General features: G+C 39.8%; 1 protein-coding gene across 6 annotated transcripts in view; it reads right to left on the reverse strand.

The window, feature by feature from the left end:
- Phka1 (phosphorylase kinase regulatory subunit alpha 1) overlaps window positions 1-23551 on the reverse strand; it is a 127612-nt gene that overhangs the window by 53908 nt on the left and 50153 nt on the right. For all 6 annotated transcript variants that reach the window (XM_031365998.1, XM_031366010.1, XM_031366001.1 and 3 more), the window contains exon 14: window positions 17306-17440. In XM_031365998.1, the coding sequence (XP_031221858.1) occupies window positions 17306-17440 (135 nt within the window). The remainder of the gene's footprint in view (window positions 1-17305; window positions 17441-23551) is intronic.

Here is a 23551-nt window from a genome sequence, read left to right on the forward strand (position 1 = left end):
TTTCTTGTCAGTACTGAGAGAAAGCCTACTACATGTTTTTGGCTACAACATATTTTTATGAGTACCTGACTTGTTATCTTCACCGACATGAACCTTTGCATGAACATGTGTATAAGTATACATGCAGGCCAGTGGAACCCCTCAGGTGTCATCCTCAGGAATGCAATTCATCTTCTTTCAATTCACTGACCTAGAATCTACCAATTAGGCTAGACTTGCTTGACGGTGAGCTGCCACGCCACTGTTGGGAGTGCAAGCACGCATACCATTCCAGACAGTCTCATATATATTCGGGGAATCAAAGAAGTCAAGTCCTCATGATTGCAAGGTAAGTGTTTTACCTATTAAGCCACCCCCCCACAAACATTATATTTTCAGAGTTGCTTCAACGTGTAAAGGAACAGACCACAGGATGCTCAAAGCCTTGACCATAGTCCAAGTTCCACTGAATAACTTCCATATTTGCTCTTGGAATAATATCAAAACTAGTTTTATTCATGAATTCTTGTTAGTAAAATCTTAACTATTATTGTATATGCTGTGTGTGTGTGTGTATGTGTGCATGCACACTCATGGCAACCTTTGTGAGCTGGTGCTCATTCCTTTGAGTCTGAGACTGAACTCACTTTGAGTTTCTAGGATCAAACTCAAGACATCAGGCTTAAAAGTGCTTTTACCATCATGAGGGCCTTAGCTAGTGTTTTTTATTATAGCAAAATATGTGCAACATAAAATTTATCATTTTAGAATTTTAAGCATACAGTTTAGTAACTTCCTTTAAAAACATCATTGTGTAAATGCCACTGTTATTCACCTTTCCAGATTTCATCTTTCCATACTGAAACTCTACATCCATTAAACACTAAGGTCCCTTCTCCTCTCAGTCTCTGACAACAAATTTCTACTCTGCATCTATGAATTTGACTACTCAAAATATCTCATATTGACTAGAATCATTATCTTTTCTTTTACAACTAACTGGCTGGTTTCACTCAGCACAATATCTTTGAAGTTCATACATATCATAGCACATGAATGAATCTCCTCCCAGGTCACATATTCCATCCCCTGTATATGCCACCTTTGCTTTTCTATTCAATTGTTGATGTATGTTGGGACTGTTCATATTTTTGTCTATTGTAAGCAATATTGGACAGTAATATAGAAAATATCTATTCACCTTTCTCATTCCATTTTCTTTTGTGCATATACTTAGAATTCCAGAATCATATACCAGTTCTATGTTTAACTTGAAAAAAGATTTATTTTTGTTCTATGTATATGCATGTATTGAGTCCAGTATCAGAACAGACCAGTGGGCACTGGATTTCCTGGAACTGGAGTTACTGCAGGTTGTAAGCTATCATCTTAGTGCTGGAAAGTGAACATGGTTCTCTGCAAGTGCACAAGTGCTCTTATCCACTGAGCCATCTCTCTAGGTTCTAGGTTTAACTTTTTTTTTTGTTGTTGTTTGTTTGTTTTTTGAGACAGGGTTTCTCTGTGTAGCCCTGGCTGTCCTGGAACTCACTCTGTAGACCAGGCTGGGCTCGAACTCAGAAATTCGCCTGCCTCTGCCTCCCAAGTGCTGGGATTGAAGGCATGCGCCACCACTGCCCGGCTCTAGGTTTAACTTTTAAAGGAACCATCACCCTGTTATGTAAAGCCAATTTGCCATTTTTAAATTCCTCCACCAGTTCACAAGTGTTTGTTTGTACAAATCTTCACCACCAGTCATTATACCTGTAAAGTGATTTGTAATTTTGGTTTCTATGTTCCTACTGATCTGTTTTTTAACATCTTTAGTTTTACTTTTTAGAATTTCACACAAGTATTGTATCTGTATAATTTTCACTCCCTTGAACTTCTCCATCCCTCACAATTCCTTTCAAATTCATAGCTTCTTTATTATTATTTTATACATGTACACACATGTATATACATGCGTATGCATATATGAAAGCACATCTTATTGAGTCCATTTAGTGTTGCCTATGTGTATGTGGTCACGGCTGACAATATGGGATTGGAAAACCTATCAAGGGGTTGTCCCCAGAGAAGGCTGGGTCTCATTCACTTACCAGCTATCAGTTACCTGTAGCTCTTCATCAGGGGTGGGGCAATGTAAGATTTCTCCCATCCACAATAGAATGCCAACTGGCATTGCCATTGTACACATTTAGGCAACACCAAGTGCTGGTGAGGATGTAGGGAAAGGGAAGCCTCATTAACTGTTGGTATAATTGCAAATAGGTGTAGTTGCTCTGGAAATCAATGTAGAGAATTCCCCAAAAGATAAAAACAGATGTCGATATGACCCAGCTAGACTCCTTGGCATGTGCTACTATAGAGATATGTGACCCTCCTCCAGCTGAAGGCTGGTTCTGTCAGACCTTGCCTTGCCACCAATAGCCACGCCTCTCTCCAACCTCCTGCTAATAGCCACACCTCTCTCCAAGTTCCTGTTACACCGGAAGTCCTGCCTCCAGAGACTGAAGATGAAGCTGCTAATTGGGCCAAGAGTTGCTGACGGACTTGGGGGAGGGGTTTTGTTCTACCTACCTACCTGCTTGTAACAAGGAGAGTAGAATAATGATGGTGGACTGAAAACACACCATGTCTCGGTCTCATTTTTTCAAACCCCTTCCCGTATTCCGGTACCCTTAATTTTTCAGGCCCTGACTCCCATTCCAGAAGACCCATTCGTGTGTGTGTGTGTGTGTGTGTGTGTGTGTGTGTTTGTGTGTGTGTGGTTGCAGGTGGCTACAGAGATACTTGAGCAGCCATGCTCACTGAGCAGGGTTTTCTTTTTTAAATCTAATTATTGGCCCTTTGTATCTCTTCTTTGAAGAAATGTCTTTTTTACTTTTTAAATACTTTCTCCCCCTTCTTGCATGCCTGTGTGTGTGTGTGTTTTACAGTGTGCATGTAAAGGTCAAAGAACAACTTTGTGTAGATGGATCTCTCCCTCCCCATTTACATGGGTTGTGAGGACTAAACTCAGTGAGTCAGGCTTATGCAGCAAGTTCCTTTACCAGCTGATCCATTTCACCAGACTTAAAGTAATTTAAGTCTTTGCTCGATTTTGAATCCAGTTGTTAAAAGTTAGTGTTGAGTTATATTTCTTGATGTTTTCTGAAAATTAATTCATTATCATATATGATATATATTTTGTCCTGTTGTATAAAATTGCCTTTCCATTTTGTGAATAGCTTCCTTTTGAGTACATAGGTTTTATTATGATGAAGTTCCATTTCTCTATTTTTATCCTTTAGTTGTCTCTATGCTTTTAAAATCATAACCACTCAAGAAATCACTGTCAAATCCAATGGCAAGAAGCATTTCATGTTTCCTTCTCAGAATTTTATAGTTTTATGTTTTATACTTTGATTGTTTGTGTGTAGTGTTAGGTAAGGAATAAATGTCACTTTTCTGCATGGAGACATGTTCTTGCAGAATTATGTGTTCAAAAGACTGTCCTTTCCCCACTGAATGGCATCTTTAACGAAGATCACCTGGCTACATAAACAAAATTTTATTTCTGGGTCTCCATTCTAGTTTACTGTTCTACATGTCCACTTGAGTGAGATCCCCTTAATTTTCCATACAAATTTCATTATTTTTAAAATTTTTTTTGAGAAGGGCCTCACCACATAGTTCAGACTAGTCAAAACCTTTTTTAATCTTTCTGCCAGGATACTAAACACCGGGACTCTACATGTTCCATCATATGATTTTTTTCCTGTTTTTTATTTACTAAAGGATTTTAATTAAGATGCTGTTCAAGTGACAGAAAATCCATTAAGAATACCCATTATTTATAACAACAAAGGTACAAGACTTTGTAAATATAATTCATTTATCCAAATATTAGAGAGAAACAGACTTTAATCAAAATACTCATATATATTTAATCTATCATACTCAAGGTTTATGCTACATAACACAATGATTGAACGTATTTAAACAGTCTTTCAAAGCACGGCAGTGGTGGCACATGCCTTTAATCCCAGCACTTGGGAAGCAGAAGCAGGCGGATCTCTATTGAGTTCGAGGCCAGCCTGGTCTACAGAGTGAGTTCCAGGACAGCCAGATCTGCACAGAGAAACCCTGTCTTGAAAAACAAACAAATAACAAAAACCTAAGCAAGCAACCACCATTTTATGGGAAATTTCAAAATTTCCCATAAAAGTCAGGTACTTTGGTAATAAACCATGAAATGTCAGAGATTTGAGATATAACTCATGTTTTAGATCCCATCAACATCTTAGAATTTCTTGGAAAATATTGATGAAATTATTAGTTGCAGAATATACAGACATCAAAGAATTTCTTTTTATCCCTGGATTTACTTTGGGAATCCTAAAACTAAGTCTCACATTGGGTCTCTACTAGATAAGTTTGACTTTTTCACTGAAAGGAGGTAACAAATGCTCACAATTTACTAGTAAATATTGTCTAGGATTTACAACTACCTCTCTTAGCAGCTGTTTTCACAAGGCTAATTCTGAACTCTTTATTGCATTGTAATTTTAATTTTTTTTTTAAAAAAGTCTTACTGGAATTTTGATAGAGACTGGATTATACTCATTCATATGTTTATATAATATTAACATAACAATAACATCACATGCATCTTGCAAGCCATAATCATTAGATATTCTATTTATTTATTCCTAGCAACTTTAATTGCTCCTGAAAGCCTTCATTAATTATCTATTCCCCTTCCTTCCTTCCTTCCTCCCTTCCTTCCTTCTTTCTCCCTCCCTCCTTTCTTCCTTCCTCCCTCCCTCCCTCCCTCCTTTCTTCCTTCCTCCCTCCCTCTCTCCTTCCCTCCCTCCCTCCCTCTCTCCCTTCCTTCCTTCCTTCCTTCCTTCCTTCCTTCCTTTTGGGACAGGGTTGCTCCAGGTTGCTCCTGGAATTCTCTTTGTTGACCAGGCTAGTCTGGAACTGAGATCTGCCTGCCTCTGCCTCCCAAGTGCTGAGATTAAAGGTATGCACCACCATGCCCAGTCTACTATTGTATTTTTAAAATCAAGTCATTATAGTTACTGTTAATATGAGGATTAGTCTTTAATTTCTTTTTTAAAAAGCAGGATGTTGGGGCTGGAGAGATGGCTCAGCAGGTAAGAGCACTGACTGCTCTTCCAAAGGTCCTGAGTTCAAGTCCCAACAACCACATGGTGGCTCACAACCACCTGGAATGAGATTGGATGTCCTCTTCTGGTGTGTCTGAAGACAGGTACAGTGAATTACACTGGAGTGAGCGGGCCCGAGCGAGTGGGCTGGAGAGCAGCCACACACATGATGGCTCATGGCCATCTGTACAACTACAGTGTACTCATACACATAAAATAAATAAAATAAATCTAAAAAAAAGCAGGATGTTTTGTTTATCATTTTATTAAGTGTTGTTTTGGTGTATATTCACTGGGTACAGAAATGAGTTTTCTAAAGATAATTTTTTTAAATATCAAGTACTTTAACCATATTCATCCCCCATACCTTCCCTGTTCTCCTTCTCCATATGTCCTCCCACTGTTAGCACTGTTTCTACCCCAGCTTCTCTTTGCTTTCATATCTTACAAATATCAATACACACATGACTTTATTTATATTCATAAAATCCAAGATTTTATAAAAGTGAGAAAATTCCAATATTTATATCAAAGTCTGACTTATTTCATTTAACATGATAATCTCAAGTTACATCCATTTGGCAGTCAATAAAATAATTTTTCATTAATATTTGTCATTTTTAGCATATGAGTTTTTTACCTATTTGATTATATTTATTCTGATAGTCTTTATTCTCATTGATACAAATGTAAAAGTATTTTGTTGACTTAGATTTTTGATCATTTATTGTTAATGTATAGGAATGAAAATGTGTGATTTTGTGTCCTATAGCTTTGCTGAATTGATTAGTTCTAAAAGGCTTTTATAATGTATCTGAAATCCTTAGTTTTTTTTCCATATCAGAAAACAAATGAACGCAGATCATAATTTCAATTCTTTATTTACACTTGGATATCTTTTGTTCTTGTTTAATTAACAGAAGTCTGTGTCTGAACCAAGCAAACCTATAATTAATGCACATAGAAGGCTGAGGCAAGAAGTAAATAGTAGGTACAAGGATTCTGAGTTAGAGGCCAGTAAGCGCACAGTGAGGTGCTCTTTCACATTACACGCACTGTGGGACCATGAAAGGCAGCCCGTTTTCTGGTTGAGCTAGAAGGTGTTCCTGAAAGGAATGGAAGGCCCTTTGCCATGCCCCCAGAAAACAGGCTCCTTCCAGGTCTCAGCTCCATAATTCTGTGGTCATCAGTCACATAGGGCAATACCCCAAGTTCCTGGTATTCTGTCTGGACTCCACCCCCACAGTTACCTGGCAACAGCAAGGTATGCTCCTCTCCAAGGTTACCTGGCAATAGCCAGGTAGGCCTGGCCCACTATAAAAGGGACTGCTTGTCCCCTCTTCCCTCTCTTACTCCCTTACTCTTGCCTCTCTCTCTTGCCCTCTTGCTCCCCTTCTCTCCACATCCCCTTTCCCCCTCTCTCCATGTGGTCATGGCTAGCCTCTACTTCTCTACTCTCTCCTCCTCTCTGCCTTTCTCTGTCTCTACTACCCACTTAGCTCCCCTTCCCAGACACTCCTCCCTGCAAAAATCTCAGGCCAGCCCTGGGAAAGTGGGGTAAGGTTTCACTCATCAAACCTGCCATGAAAATTAATGCTTTAAAACCATGGACTGCCTCTTCTCATCAGGACTCACTGTAGGGAACAATGCAGCAGGTCTTCCTCTAAAGAGCCATGCCTAATCTCACGTAGGAGGAGTCTCTGAGTTCCCAGACAGGTTTCCACCAAGACAACCCGCCTAAGCAAGCCAAGGACACTCATCCCAGTGGGACCCAGCCAGTGCTCTCGTCCCGCCTTTTCCCTTCAGCTCTGGGCCAGAGCCAGCCCTGTGAGCCCCTAAGAGCCAGCCCTGTGAGCCCCTACTCCACTCTGAGCTCTTGTGCAACATCTAGCAGTCTGCAGTGACCAAGAGCTAGAACCTGCCATTCCTGGCCTCCTTGTAGCCTGAGGACCCCTGAGCTGGCTTCCGGCAGTTCCCCAGGGACCTCAGATTGTGTCTCTCCACCCCTGGATCAGAGTCCTGAGGCTTCTCACAGCCGGATGCCTGCCCAGCAGCGCATGGGTTGTATGCAGTCAAACTTATTGCATCCTGCCTTGCCCAGCAGCCTGAGCACTGGCCGAGAGGTGGGACACCATTTTAACCCCCACAACATACAATGATAAATTATTTTAAAAGTACAATTTCACCTTCAGGTATAATGGAATATCTTGGGTTTTGAAGTCCTTATATTAAGAATAACCAAAAAGGAGAAGAAAAATATTATAAAACACACTAGGAGGCCTAAGAAACTAAACGGAATAAATGAAAAGCTAAAAGAAAAATATCCAGACAAACAGCTGCTGCTCCTCCTCCTCCTTATGTGGCAGTAACCAACAGCTCTCTAATTGAAATAAACCTGCTCAACAAAAGTGAAATTGTGCCTGGTACTGGAAACCTAGCCAACTATCCAGGGCTAGTGAAGTTATGCTACGTTATTAAACCTGCATAATCCCTAACTATCGTTTTATCCTTAAACCCACAGGTGAGTGTAGTTCTTACTCCTCATTATAAAAACAACACCTCCTGGCAAGAGACAGAGACGATTATATAAAATATTAACTGTTCAAAGTGCAGAGAACGGGGCTGGAGAGATGGCTCAGTGGTTAAGAGCACTGTCTGCTCTTCCAGAGGTCCTGAGTTCAATTTCCAGCAAGTCTGAAGAGAGCTACAGTGTACTTACATATAATAATAATAATAATAATAATAATAATAATAATAATAATAATAATATAATAATAATAATAATAAATCAAAGTGCAGAGAACAATTGACTCTCCAGAGCCGGCTGCTCCATCTGGAACACAACTCCTGCACGTAAGGCTCAGGGATCATAGTGAAATTAGGGGGTTAGGTAGGGATGGAAAGATTGAAAGAGCCAGAGGAAGTTTGCTGTGAGATTTCATCTCCTAAAAATGTCAGAGAAGCTTCACCCATGAAGTCTCATCAATGTGGCTGCCTAAAGACTTGAAGAAGGGTGACACATTAACATGGAAGAGGAGACCTCAAGCCTAGAAAAAAGAATGACAGGCAACCAGAGAATGCTGAGAGCAGGAGAAGAACACCCAATTTGAATACCCAGTATCAGTCAGCCCTTTAATCTTTTTCTTAACTTATATTCTTCTCTCATATATTACATCCTTACAACAATTTCCTGTCCCTCCACTCCTCCCAATCCCTCCCCCCAGATCAATTCTCCTCTGTTTCACTTAGAACACACACACACACACACACACACACACACACACACACAGCAGGCCTACCAGGAATATCCACTGAACATGATATAAGACTAGGTATAAACCCTCAAATCACAGCTAGATGAGGTAACCTAGGAAGAGGAAAAGGGTGTATCAAATATAGGCAAAAGAGTCCCTCAAGAAAGCCAAGCTACACAGTCAGAACATATATGCAGAAAACCTAGTGTAGAGCCATGCAGACTCCTTGATTGTCACTTGAGTCTCCATGTGGATACTTTGTTCACTCTATGGCTGTGATTTCATGGTGTTCTTGATCTATCCGGCTCCTACAATTCTTTCTCCACCTCTCCTGTAGGATTTCCCTTAGCCTTGTAATCTTATGCACAATAAATTATATAGACTAAACAGGTTGTGTTTAAAAATTTAGAGGTATGTATATAACAATTAAAGAAATAAAATCCATGAATTTGAGAGAGCAAAGGGGTTGCATGGGGAGATCTGGTAGGAGGGAAGGAAGAAAATTATGAAATTGTATTTTAATTTCAAAAAATAATATAAAAGTTTAAGAAAAGATTAAGAAATAAAAAATGCAGCACTAGGAAAGACAAAACAGTAGTGAATATAACCACAAGGTAACATATACATGTGAGTGAGATTATGCATGTAAACAATAACCATTAGAAACCAGTAAGAAACCAAAAAGTCTATTGGAGAAATAGGAAGAGAAAGGAGACAATTTAAAATAGATGTAAAGTTATTATTTATGAAAACAAACTAATCAAGAACTTATCAAAATATCTGAAGACATTATACTAAGACAGGTATGAAATAGGACTGGACTTCAGGTTTTAAAGGCTATGCTCACAACCAAAACTTAGGATAGATATGAAACTGGCTTAAAAGAGGCTACTTAGTAAAGTGAGACAGGCTTTGTCATATATTTCTATGTTGCACAAAGTAGTGTCTTATTTATAAAATTTTAATATAAACAAAACCCACAAATAAAAATAAAAATAGTGGGGGCTGGTGAGATGGCTCAGTGGGTAAGAGCATTGACTGCTCTTCCAAAGGTCCTGAATTTGGATCCCAGCAACCACATGGTGGCTCACACCCACCTGTAATGAGATCTGACGCCCTCTTCTGGTGCATCTGAAGATAGCTACAGTGAATTACACCAAAGGGAGCCAGGCCAGAGCCAGTGGGGCTGGAGGGAGCGGGGTTGGAGGGCGTGGGGCTTGAGCCAGCAGGGTTGGAGCCAGGGGGGGCGCAGAGGGCCTGAGTTCAATTCCCACACACATGATAGCTCACAGCCATCTGTACCGCTACAGTGTACTCATATACATAAAATAAAATAAAATAAAATAAAATAAATCTTTAAGAAATAAAAATTAAAAAAAAAATAAAAATAGTGGTTTCCTCAAGTGGTTGAATTATGAATGCTTTCAAATCCTTTTCTTTGGTTCTTTTCTGTATTTTTCAGTTTCCAGAAGTCAGTATGAACATGTCAGTTGGTAATCAGCTAACTTATAACTTCTAAAATTAGAGAGAACCAGAATAGTATATGTATTCAGATAAAACTAAAGATGTTTTCCCAATTCCCATGAAAGTGAAAAAATTTCATACAATGAACTTCATATTTAAAAAGTTATACAAAGGGGGCTGGAGAGATGGCTCAGTGGTTAAGAGAACTGACTGCTCTTTCAGAGGTCCTGAGTTCAATTCCCAGCAACCACATGGTGGCTCACAACCATCTGTAATGAGATCTTATGCCATCTTCTAGTGTGTCTGAAGTCAGCAACAGTGTACTCATATATATAAAATAAATATATCTTTTAAAAAAAGTTATACAAAGGAAATATATACATATTATATATCCAAATACTAAAAGTTTGCTCTAACCTATATTTAAAGAATAAGGGGAGCTAACTGTGATGGTGCACACCTGTGATCTAAGTATCTGGAAGGCTTAGGCAAGAGGGTCATAAGTCTGCTTTGGGTTATATATTATGACCTTAACTCAAACCAAACCAAACCAAACCAAAACAAACAAACAAAAAAAAACAGATTTGGAATTTTAGTGGTATGGCATTTTAGCACTTGTGTGAGCTCTTAGGTTTATCCAGAAGCACTATAGACATATATGTATTATGTATGCATGTATAAATGGAACTTTTTTTGAGACAGGGTCTCACACTATAGTAACTTATTCTGTAGCCCAGGCTGGCTTACAACTTATAACAATCCTCCTGCCACATGGTGATGCTGCCTGGAGAGACCCCCTTCCTCTCTCTCTCAACTGCAAGTTGTCTTCTGGTCTTCATACATACATCTTGGCATGGAAAAACACACTCTCTCTCTCTCTCTCTCTCTCTCTCTCTCTCTCTCTCTCTCACCAAAATGAATAAATAAAATTTAAAAGGTTAAAAAAAATCACAAATTTATATCCTTATTAGTGCTAGAAATCAGTAGTCCAAAATTAGCACTGCTCTGTTTAACTCTGTTAAAACTTAAAATCCAAATATCCAGAGAGAAGTCCATTTATCTTCTAGTTTCTAAAGTTCAGAATTTAGATATTTACATTCCTTTGCTCATATTATCACTCCCATTTCCTGCTTCTGACATCAATAACTCATATTTGTACAGTCTGATCTTCCTCTTGATTCCCTGTTACAGAGATATGTGTAATTTACACTTAGGGCCCGTGGAGCAATGGACTATACCAGGAAACTTGGTAAGGTTGAGCAGGTTGGAAGTTCCGAAACCTGGAGAAGTCTATAGGAGCTTCACCTGTTTCAGACCAGGCTCCTGTCACATCACCACACTCCCTACATAGTAAAGTGACCTATGGCATATATATCAGAACAGATGCTAATGAGGAACCTAGATGGGCCCTGAGGGTTTTGTTAATAAGCTTCCCTTCCCAGACTTTCCTTCCAACAAATGGTATTTAGTTTCTGGTCCACTCTGAGGAAGTGGTATGCACCCATTTTTCACAATTAGCAGTCAATAAATGGTACAGATAAGCATGGATTGCCTTTCATCAAGAATCACTGAGAGGAGCATGGAGGAAGCCTTCATCTATAGGTCTCCCACAGAAGGCCCCTTCACAATCCTGTACTCCCCACTGCTTGCTAAACCAAAGTTCTCCATTCTTCCCTGTGCCCCAGGCTCCTCAGCCCACCAGTCTCCTCTGTTCTTGGCTCCTCCATGACTTCCAGTGTCTGGATGTCCAGGAGTCTGAGATACCCCCACCCCATGGCTTGGCCTCACTGCAGAACTGTGGCCCTCTTTGTTCTAGCTCCATGCAGTTTCCAGCAGAGACTGAATGCCGGGGAGTTTGGGAACCCTAGCTTCAGCCTCAGCCTACTCACTCGGGCTAAGTTCCCACCCAAGGCTGCATTCTCCCAATCCCTGAGCAATGTTTTGGTACTTCCCTCAAGCCACTGAAGGGTAAATGCAGTCTAGCATTTGTGTATTTTGCCTGCCCAAGCAGCTGGGTTACCTAGCAGTTAGGTGAAATGCAAAACTACAAGGGCCTATTTGGATAATAGAGAATATTCTTCAAAATTCTTGATTATATTTGCTAAGACTTCTTTGACACACAAGATAATGCTCTTAAGTTCCCAGTATTATATATGGATGTCTGGGGTGAGATATTACTCATCCTTCTACAGTTTACCCCTCGGGCCCTGAGGATACACATTTTCTTTCACATGTAAAATACATTTATCCCATCCCATCATCTCCCAAACTCTTTAACATATCATAGCATTAGACCAAGTCTAATATCTTTCTAATTCCACCAGTCCAAAGTCCAAATATTATTTAATATGAATGAGAATCTTGGTATATGCCATCCTGGGACAAGATTTCTTTCAATTTGTGGACCATCAAAATTAGAAAACACAACTTCTGATTCTCAAATACAGTAGTGGCACAGGATTGTTTACAAACTATAGACACTCCTATTATAAAAAAAAGGGAGAAAACGGCATGAAGACTTAGCAGTTCCAAGCAAGGTTAAGACCCAGATAGGCAAGCCATTAGATTTCAATGCTTAGCAGTAGTCCTCTGTAGCTTGATGGTCCCTTCATCGAGTCTGAGTGTCCCACCACTCAAAGTGGTGCCTTGTGAGTTAACCTTTTAACTTGGAATGTAGTTATGTATTTGCAAATGAGCAGTTGCATTCATCTGCTTCCCCACTGTAGTATTCTGGAAATCTGAAATACTTCTTCCAAGTTGTCCTATGCTTGTCCTCTGACACTTTCAGTCTAAGTTGGCAGTATTTCGGCTGGCATAGATAGAATATTCCTTATCCTAAGTACCAGGAACCTTACATGCTTTACGTTTTAAAGATGGGCATATTCATATATTCTTTCCTGGTTAAGCAAGCATCATTTACCCAAAGCCTTAAATCTGAATGTACTTCAAAGCCTTAAATTTAGAATTTAAAAATCAAAACTACGGTATCAATAGCATTGGTTCCTTCTGGAGAGAATTTATTCCTTTGCCAATCCTGACTTCAAAAGGATATAAGCATGTCTTGGTAATCCTCATAGCAATACATCTTCAATTTGGTGGTTTAAATGAGGATGGCTCTCATAAGTTCATAGATTTGAATGTTTGGTCACCAGGGAGTAGCACTATTTAAAAAAAGATATGGCCTTTCAGGACAAAGAATGTCACTGGGGGTTGAGCGATGAGGTATAAAAAGCCCAAGCCAGTGGGCTCAGGGGTCACCCCCTTGCTCTCACCACCTGATACACTCAGGAGAGCTGACCCCAGGGTCATGAAAGCAGCTGAGCTGGCCCTGCTCCTCACTAGCAGCGACACTCAGGAAAGTGAGCCCTGCAACTCTCAGGAGCAACACAGTAGGGCTGGCCCTGATGGAGAAGGCACAAGTGAGGCAGCCCTGAGGCTGTGAAAGTAGGGAGAGCTGGCCCAGCCCCTCATAGGCTGCAGCACTTGGGAGCGTGGCCCCGACACCCTGACTGGGCAGCACAGTGGAACTGGCTCTGGAGATGTAGGTCAGGGTGATCTGGCCCAGAGAGCTTGAGAGCTGGCTGACCTTGCCTCCTGCCAATGGTGGCATTGAGTGGCCTAGCCAGAGCAGTGCTGCTCGTGCAGAGAAGGGAGAACTGGCTTACTGACCAGCTCAGCTATCACCCAGGTCCATATCCAGGGCTTTGAGTTGGTCCATCCCAATAACTACATTATCTGTGAACTCTTGAAGTATGTTAAAGGGTTAGTCATATTGATCTAAAGCTTCAAAAATCTCTACAACACCAGATAACCAGGAGGAATCTCAGTGATGTTGTGACAAAAGCCAGAGATCTCGAACCAGATAGATGACTCATTGTGATGAACATTCACAAGTGAAGATGGTTAGACATAGGGATATACTGTGGGGCATACTATGACATATACTACAGCTTCCATGATGAGATGTTTTCTATGATTTTTAAAATTTTTTTGTTTGTGTGTTTTTATTTCATTTTGGAGGAGAAAGGTACAAGGTTGGAGGGCAGATATGAGGGGATGAGAGATGAGTAGGACTGGGGTACATGATGTAAAATTCACAAAGAATCAATAAAAAGTAAAAAACAAAACAAAAATAAACCAAAAATCCAAAGCCCAAGCCAGGTCACTGATTCTCCCTTCTTGCTGCCTATGGGTCCTGAGGTAGAACTCTCAGCTCCTTCTCCAGCACCATGTCTGCCTGTGTGCTGTCATGATTTCCACCAAGATGATAATAGACTAAACCTCTGAAACTGTCAGTTCCAATGAAATGCTTTCTTTATAAAAGTTGCCATGGTCATAGTGCCTGTTCAGAGCAATGGAACACTGATAAAGACAGAAGTTGATACTAGGGAAATGGGTATTGCTGTGACAGACCTGACCATGCTGCTGATTGGTTGAATGTACTTTGGGACTTTGGATTAGGAAAGCAGTTGAACACATTAAGCAGGGATTAATGGACCATAGTAATAGCCAGCTGTGGTAGCACACTCTGGGAGGATTGGAGTTTGAAGCCAGCCTCAACTCAACAACATAGACTATCATTCACTAAGCTATAGCTGCTGCTGAGTGCCAGATCTACCATAACAGAAACCAACACTGAACTCTGGATATAGCCAGCTGACTACACTGGACCATGTCCTCCATGAAAAGAACAACACTTTGTCCTTACTGGAGTAGATACTTATTCTAGTTATAGGTTTGCCTTTCCTGCATGTAATGCTTTTGCTAAAGCCGCCATCATGGACTTACAGAATGCCTTACCTACTGTTACAGTATTCCACACAGTATTGCTTCTGACCAAGGAACTCAGTTCACAGCCAAAGAAATATGACAGCGAGCCACAATCATGGAATCCACTGGTCTTACCATGTTCCCCACCATCCTGAAGCAGCTGGACTTATAGAAAGATGGAACAGTCTTTTGAAGACAAAGTTACAGTGCCAATGAAGTAGCAGCAGCCTCAAGGGCTAGGACAGGGTCTCCAAAAGGTGGTATATGCTTTGAATTAGCATCTAGTATATGGTATAACCACAGCAAGGATCCACGGGTCCAGGAATCAAGGGGTGGAAAGAGAATACTTACACTTACTATGACCTCCTAGTGATCCACTAGGAAAAAATTTGCTTCCTGTTCTCATGACCTCAAATTCTTCTGGCCTAGAAGTTTTGGTGCCAGGCAGAGGTAGCATTCCTGCCAGGAGCCATAAGAAATATTACACTGAACTGTAAACTTAGACCCTGTACTGCCAACTCTGGGCTTTTGGTGCCCTTAAGCCTACAGGCCAAGAAAGTAATAACATTCTTAGGATGAGTGATTGATCCAGATTACCAGGGGGAAATTAGATTGTTTTTCCAAAATGGAGCTAAGAAAGATTATGTCTGGAGTGCAGGAGATCCTTTAGGGTGTCTCTAGGTCCTACCATCTCCTGCATTATCAATGGGAAACTATAACTACCTAATTCAGGCAGGATAACAAGGAGCACAGACCTACCAGGAATGAAGAATGGGTCACTCCTCCAGGAAAAGAGCCAAGACCTGCTGTGGGATTTGCTGAGAGTGGAGGATATACAGAATGTGTAGTAGAAGAAGAGAATTTAAATACCAGCTAAGGACACGTGACCAGTTGCAGAAATGAAGATTATAACTGACATGAGTATTCTGTCATATTTTGTTAAGAATGTGTTTGTATAGATATTTGTGTTTTCTTCAGTTTCTTCTTTATTTTGTGTTTTTGGTTGGTTGTTTTTGATAGAATTTCTTTGTGTAGCACTGGCTATGCTGGAACTCACTCTGTAGTCCAGGCTGCCTTTGCCTCCCAAGTGCTGGGACTAAAGGCATGGGCCATCACCACCCAGCTCTTCCCTCAATTTATCAGGCAGTGTAACATCAATTAAGAGAATATCAATGGTTAGCATACTTAAGTTTGAGATACTAAAAGGATGGCCCTCATGTGACATTGCCACTTATTCTAAATTTATGATGTTCTTGCAGTTGTACAATGGATAGATATATCATGTTAGGAGTTATAACAACCTGATTAAATAATAAAGAGTTTGCTATTATTCATAAGATAGTTATATAAAATTATAATTATGACCTAGTTTTTGCTTCATTTCAAAATTAAGCATGACATAAGGAGATAGGATAGCGTGTCAAGTTGACAAGAGGTGGACTTGTGATGGCTATTCTTGGTTGTCAATTGGACTACATCTGGAATTAAGTAAAACCCCCAAAATGGCTGGGCACACCTGTGAGGGATGTTTGCTTAGTCATTTGAAGCAGGAAGATCCCCTTCTAATTTAGATGTTTAAGGTGGGAAGACATCATTAATCCAGACCTTTTGAAGTAGTAAGTCCCATCTTTAATATGGGTCATAACCTTCTACTGGTAGCCTACGTAAAGGACATGGAAGAAGGAAACTTGCTCTCTTTGCCTGCTTGCTCTTGCCTTCACTGGCATTATAGCCTACTTCTTTGGGATTTCAGTGTATACTGAAGACCAGGTGAGACACCTAGCCTTGTGAACTAAAAACCTACCTGAATGCTTAGACTTTACCTTTATAGGTGATTGTTGGATTAGCTGGCCACAGCCTGTAAGTCATTCTAATAAATCCCAAATATATTACAGCTACTTCTGTAGCCTGTCCTGTCCCTACGATTGTATTTGGGGTCTACCTCAATCGTTCTCATCTCGAGTTCCTTAATTTAACCACATTTGCAAAATTATTTTTGCCATATAATGTAATGTTCATAGGTACTAGAGACCAGAACCTGGATATGTGAGGGAAGGATGGTTATTCAGTCTCTTGCAAAGGTAGTTTAGAAATTTTACATATCCTTTTCTTTTTTGGTAATAAGGCTGTAACTCAGGGTTAGTATAAGCTAGGCAAGGGTCTGCCACTGAGCTACGGATTACCAGCACCCATATCTCTTGTTAGTTAACAGTGTAGCAATTTGTTTAATATAAAATTCCATCACTAAATTTAATAAGACTATAAATATAACTATTTAGAAAAAGTATTATATTAATTTGTTAATAATTAGCTCATTACACAACAAAGTATAAAAGACCTAAAGTAAGTTCCTTGATCACTACTCTACATAAAATTAGCATGTATTCAAAACAGAAATATAGTTTCCAAGAAAGGAGAAAACAGGCTAGTTAAGTATGCATTTAGAAGAAGGTTATCATATTGTCTGGAATCAAGCCTGTCCTACATACCAAAGTACATATAAAGCACACATAAAACTATTAAGCCTGCTCATAAAAGATTAGTTCAGAGACTTGGATTCCAGAGTCTAAATTCCTTCTTGGATCCAATGTAATAAAGCAATACAAGTCAAAGAAGTGGGGGTCAGGGTGGTGAATGGAAAGAAACCAGTCAGCATCACATAACACTGATCAATCTCCTTACCTAGACTGGAATAAATGTGGCTGAGAATACGAGCTGGCTGTACTCTTATAGGGTACACTTCTGCAATGGTCTCCACATCAATCCCTTTGTCCTTCAAAATGGCCTTGATTTCTTCTGTTTCAGCCAGAATGGAGACTATAAGAAAGAAGATGAGGTCAACAGAAGGTTTTTAGTCCAATAGAAACTTAAAAAATATCTTTTAGGTTTATTTATTTGATGTGTATGAGTGTTTTGACCACAACGTGTCCATGGACTATATAAATGTCTGGTGCCCAAGGAGGTCTTAAGACTGCATCAGATCCCCTAAAATTGGAGTTATAGACAGTTATAAGCCACCATGTGGGTTCTGAGAAGTGAACCTGGGTTCTCTGCAAGAACAAGTTCCCTCAATTGCTGAGCTGAGCCATCCCTCCAGACCCCTAGAAATATTTTAAAGTGCATAATTTCTTTTGGAGAGGGAAAGAGGAAAGTATTACTGATGAATTCTAATAAATCAGGCATTATTCTAGATTTTACAAATTATATAACTAGGAAAGAAAAAAACATCTAGAATATGAGACTGAGCTTTTTGGTTAGGTATCTGTGTGTGCCTACTGTATGGCTCTTTCAGTATCAGATTCCATGTTAAAATGGGAAATTTTAATCATGAGCCTTTTTCTGATAGTGCTGGTGAAAACTGACTGTCCAGGCTCTTTAATATAAGCACATCTAAATGTCAGTGCTAGGAGTGTGAGGGCAATATAGAACATCTGAAACACCAGAGTTGCCCTATAGCTAGAGAACGGAAGAAGGAGAGTAAACTGAAGATAAAGGTCTGAGTCAGCAATATACAGGTCTGACAGTTGTGGGTTTGCAGGGATGGTGGTTAAAGTGCTAGATATATAGAGATGAATAAAGTAATTTCTCCAGTAAAACTCTCCCAGTGTTATGGTAGAGGGACATATGAATTCAATAGAAAATGACCTCCTAGGTAAATGGAAATATGTTTAGAATATCATGAGACCAACCAGAAGTAGCATTTACCTAGTCTGGAGTTAGCATGGCTGGTTTCAAGAAAGACAGACTTGGGGGAAGAAAAGATGGCTCAGTAGTTAAGAGTACTGGCTGTTTTTCTAGAGGATCCAGATTCAGTTACCAATATCTATCTGTACATATGGCTTATAATCATCTGTAACTCCAGTCCTAGGGGATCCAATGACATTTGAGGGCACCAGGCACACATATTGGTGCTCACACGTACATTCAGATAAAACAACCATATGTATTAAATTAAAAAAATCAAGTAAAGCAAAGTAGCCTGAAAGAGCTGGTAGCTAACTGGACTTGAAATAATGAGTAAATTATCAGGAGGATAAAAGGTGAATAGAGTGCTAGAGAGACAACTCATCAACAGTTAAGAGCACTGGTTACTCATCCAGAGGACCCAGGTTCAGTTTCTAGTACCTACATGGTGGCTCACAAACTTCTTTAAGTTCAGTTCTAGAGGAAATGTGGTGGTTGGAATATGTTTGGCTCAGGGAGTAAGAGGTGTGGCCTTGTTGTAGGAAGTGTCATTGTGAGGGTGGGCTTGGAGACCCTCCTACTAGCTGCCTGGAAGCTAGTCTTCTCCTGTCTGTCTTTTGATGAAGATGTAGAACTCTCAGCTCCTCCAGCCCCACATCTGCCTGGACACTGCCATGCTCCCACTTTGATGATAATGGACTGAACCTCTGAACCTGTTAGCCAGCCCCAATTAAATGTTGTTTATAAGCACTGCCTTGGCTATAGTGTCTATTCACAGCACTAAAACCCTAACTAAGACAGGATCCAATGCCTTCTTCTGGCCTCAACAGGCACCAGGTACTAGGTACTCACTTGTCACACAAAGACACATGCAAACAAAATATCCATACATTTTTTTTTTAAAAAGTAAATCGCAAGGGGTTAGTTATTCTAGTCTAAAGGTTGAGGAGGCAGCAGCAAACTATATAGGCTTCAATGTTATGGCATTTTGCTAAGTAGTAAAAGAAATGAAAATGGAAAGGTAGACAGGGTTAGCTCATCATGGAAGGATAGGTATTACTTTAAGGTTTTGTATATTATTGTTGGGCACTGTTTCCCAAGTTGCATTCTATAAAACTTAAGGTTTCTACAGGGTGCAATGGAGTTGGTTACAGGAGTAAAAGGGACTAAAGGAGAATCAAGGTAAATAACCCTTTGAGTTCCCAGGAGTACATTCAACTCAAGCAACTAAATTCTTGTTTATATTTATAAAATATTGAAAGTATGATGTCAGATGCAAGAGGTATATACATGGACATAATGAGTCCTGATAGAGGGCAGAAAGAAGTTAATCTGATAGAGGTGATGGTAAGAGTAAAGGAGAAACTGTTTCAGATAAAAGACACAGCATGGACAAAGTTACAAAGTTAGTTTTTACTGCTTTGCTTCCTGTTGTTCTGGGAAATGAAGCCAGGCCTTCACAGAACAGCCAGTCACTTATACCACTAAGCTACACCCTCAGCCCGTGAACCAAGCTCTTTGTAGTAGGAATAATGATTGTGGAGGAGCAGTGAAAAGAAATTGAGTAAGCTACAAAGAGTCTTTGTAAGCCATGTCAAAAGAACTGAAATAGGAATCCCCTGCAGAGCAGTAGTCAGAGGAATAATATACCCATGTTGCATCTTAAAAGGAGTACACTCAAGTTAATAATTAAAGGATGAATGGACATTTCTTTGTGTGGGCCACAATGATTTCTAAAAAGCAAAATAATAAACTGACAGACTGTATTGGGACTGGACTGGAGATAACCCTAGTTAGGGTTTTAGTGCTGTGAATAGACACTATAGCCAAGGCAGTGCTTATAAACAACATTTAGTTCATTCAGTTCAAAATTAACAAGTAAAGTAAGGGGGCGTGTGTGTGATAACTTACATTACAATCACGCTATTGACACTGTCAAAAACAGGATGAATTTTAGAGCGACTTGAGAAGTAAAAGAGCCAGAACTTGTTATATAAACACAGAAAATCTGAGAGGAATAAATAGGAATTGACAAGCGTTCTTTGAGTGTTTATTTCTGTGTGCTGGGAGTATTTAATAATAAAAACACAGAAGGGATAGCAGGATTAGCTGATATAGTAGGAGGATCCAACTGATCAGCTTTAGTTATGTTGAGTCTACAGTACATGGACACATTCAAGTCAGAAGTCATTAGAAACAGATGAGATGGGGAGAGAATGTAAAGTCAAGAAAAGAGGAACCAGAATAGCACTTTGAGAAAACTCAAGAACAGATCAATAAGGATAAGCCTGGGACAAGGGGAAGTTCTTATATCATGTCTTATTTTCTCTATAGCATAGGATGAGGGGTTATCATGAGGGTGAGGGAAAAGAGAAAGGGTTTGTAATGAGGCTAGGAAACATGACCCATTATTCAGAACAAGACAAATGGTAGGCTATGAACAGAACTCTCAGGAATACCAATAGCTCAAGGGAAATAAAAGAGAAAGCCAAGAATAAGGTAGAAAAGTACTTCAAACAGATTGAAGGAGATCTACAAATATATATCATCATGGACATTGTGGAAATTAAGCCTCTAGGAAGATATGTGGCAGCTCGATCTAAAAGATCTGCTAATATTCTGTCTTCCTGCCGGAGCTGGACTCTACAAGTTCCCTCTCCCTACTGTCAGGCATTTCACCTGATATCTTCCCTTCCTTTGCATCCTGAGAGTCTCTCACCTCTCAGGTTTCTGGTGCATTCTAGAGGGTCCCCCAACCTCCTATTTCCTGAGGTTGCCTGTTTCCATTCTTTCTGCTGGCTCTCAGGGCTTCAGTCATTTTCCCCTCACCCAATACCAGATCAAGTTACCCTCTCCCCACAAATACCCCCCTGTCCACTTTCCCTCCCAGGTTCCTCCCTCACTCCCCACTTGTGATTGCTTTCTTCTCTCTCCCAAGTGGAACTGAGGCATCCTCACTTGGGCACTTCAGCTTGTTGACCTTTTTGGCTTCTGTGGACTGTATCTTGGGTATTTTGTGGCTAATATCTACTTATTAGTGAGTACATACCATGCACGTCCTTTTGGGTCTGAGTTACCTCACTCGGGATAATATTTTCTAGATTCATACATTTACCTGCAAAACTCAGGATGTCTTTGTTCTCAATAACTGAGTAGTATTCCATTGTGCAAATGAACCACATTTTCTGTATCTGTTCTTCTGTCATGGGACATCTAGACTGTTTCCAGCTTCTGGTTATCACAAATAAGGCCACTAGGAACATAGTGAAACACATGACCTTGTGGCATGATGGGGCATCTTTTGAGTGTATTTCCAAGAGTGGTATAGATGGGTCTTCAGGTAGATCTATTTCCAATTTTCTAAGGAACCTCCAGATTGATTTCCAGAGTGCCTGTACCAGTTTGCAGCCCCACGAGCAATGGGGAGTGTTCCTCTTCCTCCATATCCTCTCCAACATGTGTTGTCACCTGAGTTTTTGATCTTAGCCATTCTGATTGGTGTAAGGTGGAATCTCAGGGTTGTTTTGATTTGCATTTCTCTGATCACTAAGGACTTTGAACAATTCTTTAGGTGCTTCTCAGGAATTCAAGATTCCTCAGTAGTGAATTCTCAGTTTAGTTCTACACCCCATTTTTTAATTGGGTTGTTTGGTTTTTTTGGTGGTTATCTTCTTGAGTTCTTTATATATTTTGAATATTAGCCCTCTATCAGATGTGGGGTTAGTAAAGATTTTTTCCCAATCTGTAGGTTGCCGATTTGTCTTATTGGCTATGTCCTTTGCCTTACAGAAGCTTTCCAGTTTCATGAGGTCCCATTTATCAATTCTTGATCTTACAGCAAGAGCCATTGGAGTTCTGTTTAGGAAATTTCCTCCTGTGCCAATGAATTCAAGGCTCTTTCCCACTTTCTCTTCTATTAGATTCAGTATATCCGGTTTTATGTTGAGATCCTTGATCCACTTGGACTTGAGCTTTGGACAAGGTGACAAATATGGGTCTATTTTCATTTCTCTACATACAGATAGCCAGTTAGATCAGCACCATTTATTGAAAATACTTTACTTATTCCATTGTATATTTTTGGCTTCTTTGTCAAAGATCAAGTGACTGTAAGTGTGTGGTTTTTATTTCAATTCTATTCCATTGATCAACCTGCCTGTCACTGTACCAATACCATGCAGTTGTTATCACTATTGCTCTGTAGTAAAGCTTGAGGTCAGGGATGGTGATTCCCTCAGTTGTTCTTTTATTGTTAAGAATTGTTTTTGCCATTCTGGGTTTTTTGCCTTTCCAGATAAATTTGAGAACTCTTCTTTCCATGTCATTGAAGAATTGTGCTGGGATTTTGATGGGGATTGCATTGAATCTGTAGATTGCCTTTGGTAGTATGGCTATTTTTACTATGTTAATTCTGTCAATCCATGAGCATGGGACATCTCTCCATTTTCTGAGATCTTCTTCACTTTCTTTAAGAGATTTGAAGTTACTGTCATACAGGTCTTTCACTTTGTTTAGTTGGAGTTACCCCAGGGAGTTGAGTGGTCAGGTGGAGTGGGGGTTGGGGACATCCTCGTAGAGACAGGGGGTGTGGAGGAGGTGTGGGATATGGAACAGTAGGAGGGTGGATGGGGGGGGGAATAAAATATGGAGTGTAAACAAATAAAAAACAATAAAAATATCTGTTGATATACTGATTATAAAATATCTAAGACTGGCAATGCCAAGGCCTCTGGAAACTAAGCAAGAATATTTCAGAGTATTAAACTACACTGGAGAATTAATGGATTACAAAGAGGTGGAAACATCAATGTGAAAAGAAGCCACATCTGAAAGCCAGATAGAGATTAATATAACAATAGGTAAAGAAACTGGAATGGGGAGACCTGAATATTTCAAAAAAGATTAGTTGTAAAGAAGATTATAGGATCAAGTACTACAAGGGGAATTTGTCTTGAATAGGAGAATAAACACCTTTATCAGAGACTAAAGAAAAGGAAGCAAGGCATGGGTAAGATTGTTAGGGTGGGAAGAGTTGGGAAACTAAAAAATGTCAGAATATGAAAATGATCTAGCATGAAATAGCAGTCCAAATATTAAGTTGAAAACAAAGGGCATAGCTGAAAAACTATGAAAATGCTGATAATAAGAACAAAAACTAACAAACAGGAAGCTGAGTGAGAAAGTGGGGAAGAACCTCGAGCAAATAGGCACAGGGGAAAACTTCATGAAGAGAACGCCAATAGC

The sequence above is a fragment of the Mastomys coucha genome, chromosome X, assembly GCF_008632895.1.
Source record: "Mastomys coucha isolate ucsf_1 chromosome X, UCSF_Mcou_1, whole genome shotgun sequence".
NCBI classification, from domain to species: domain Eukaryota; kingdom Metazoa; phylum Chordata; class Mammalia; order Rodentia; family Muridae; genus Mastomys; species Mastomys coucha.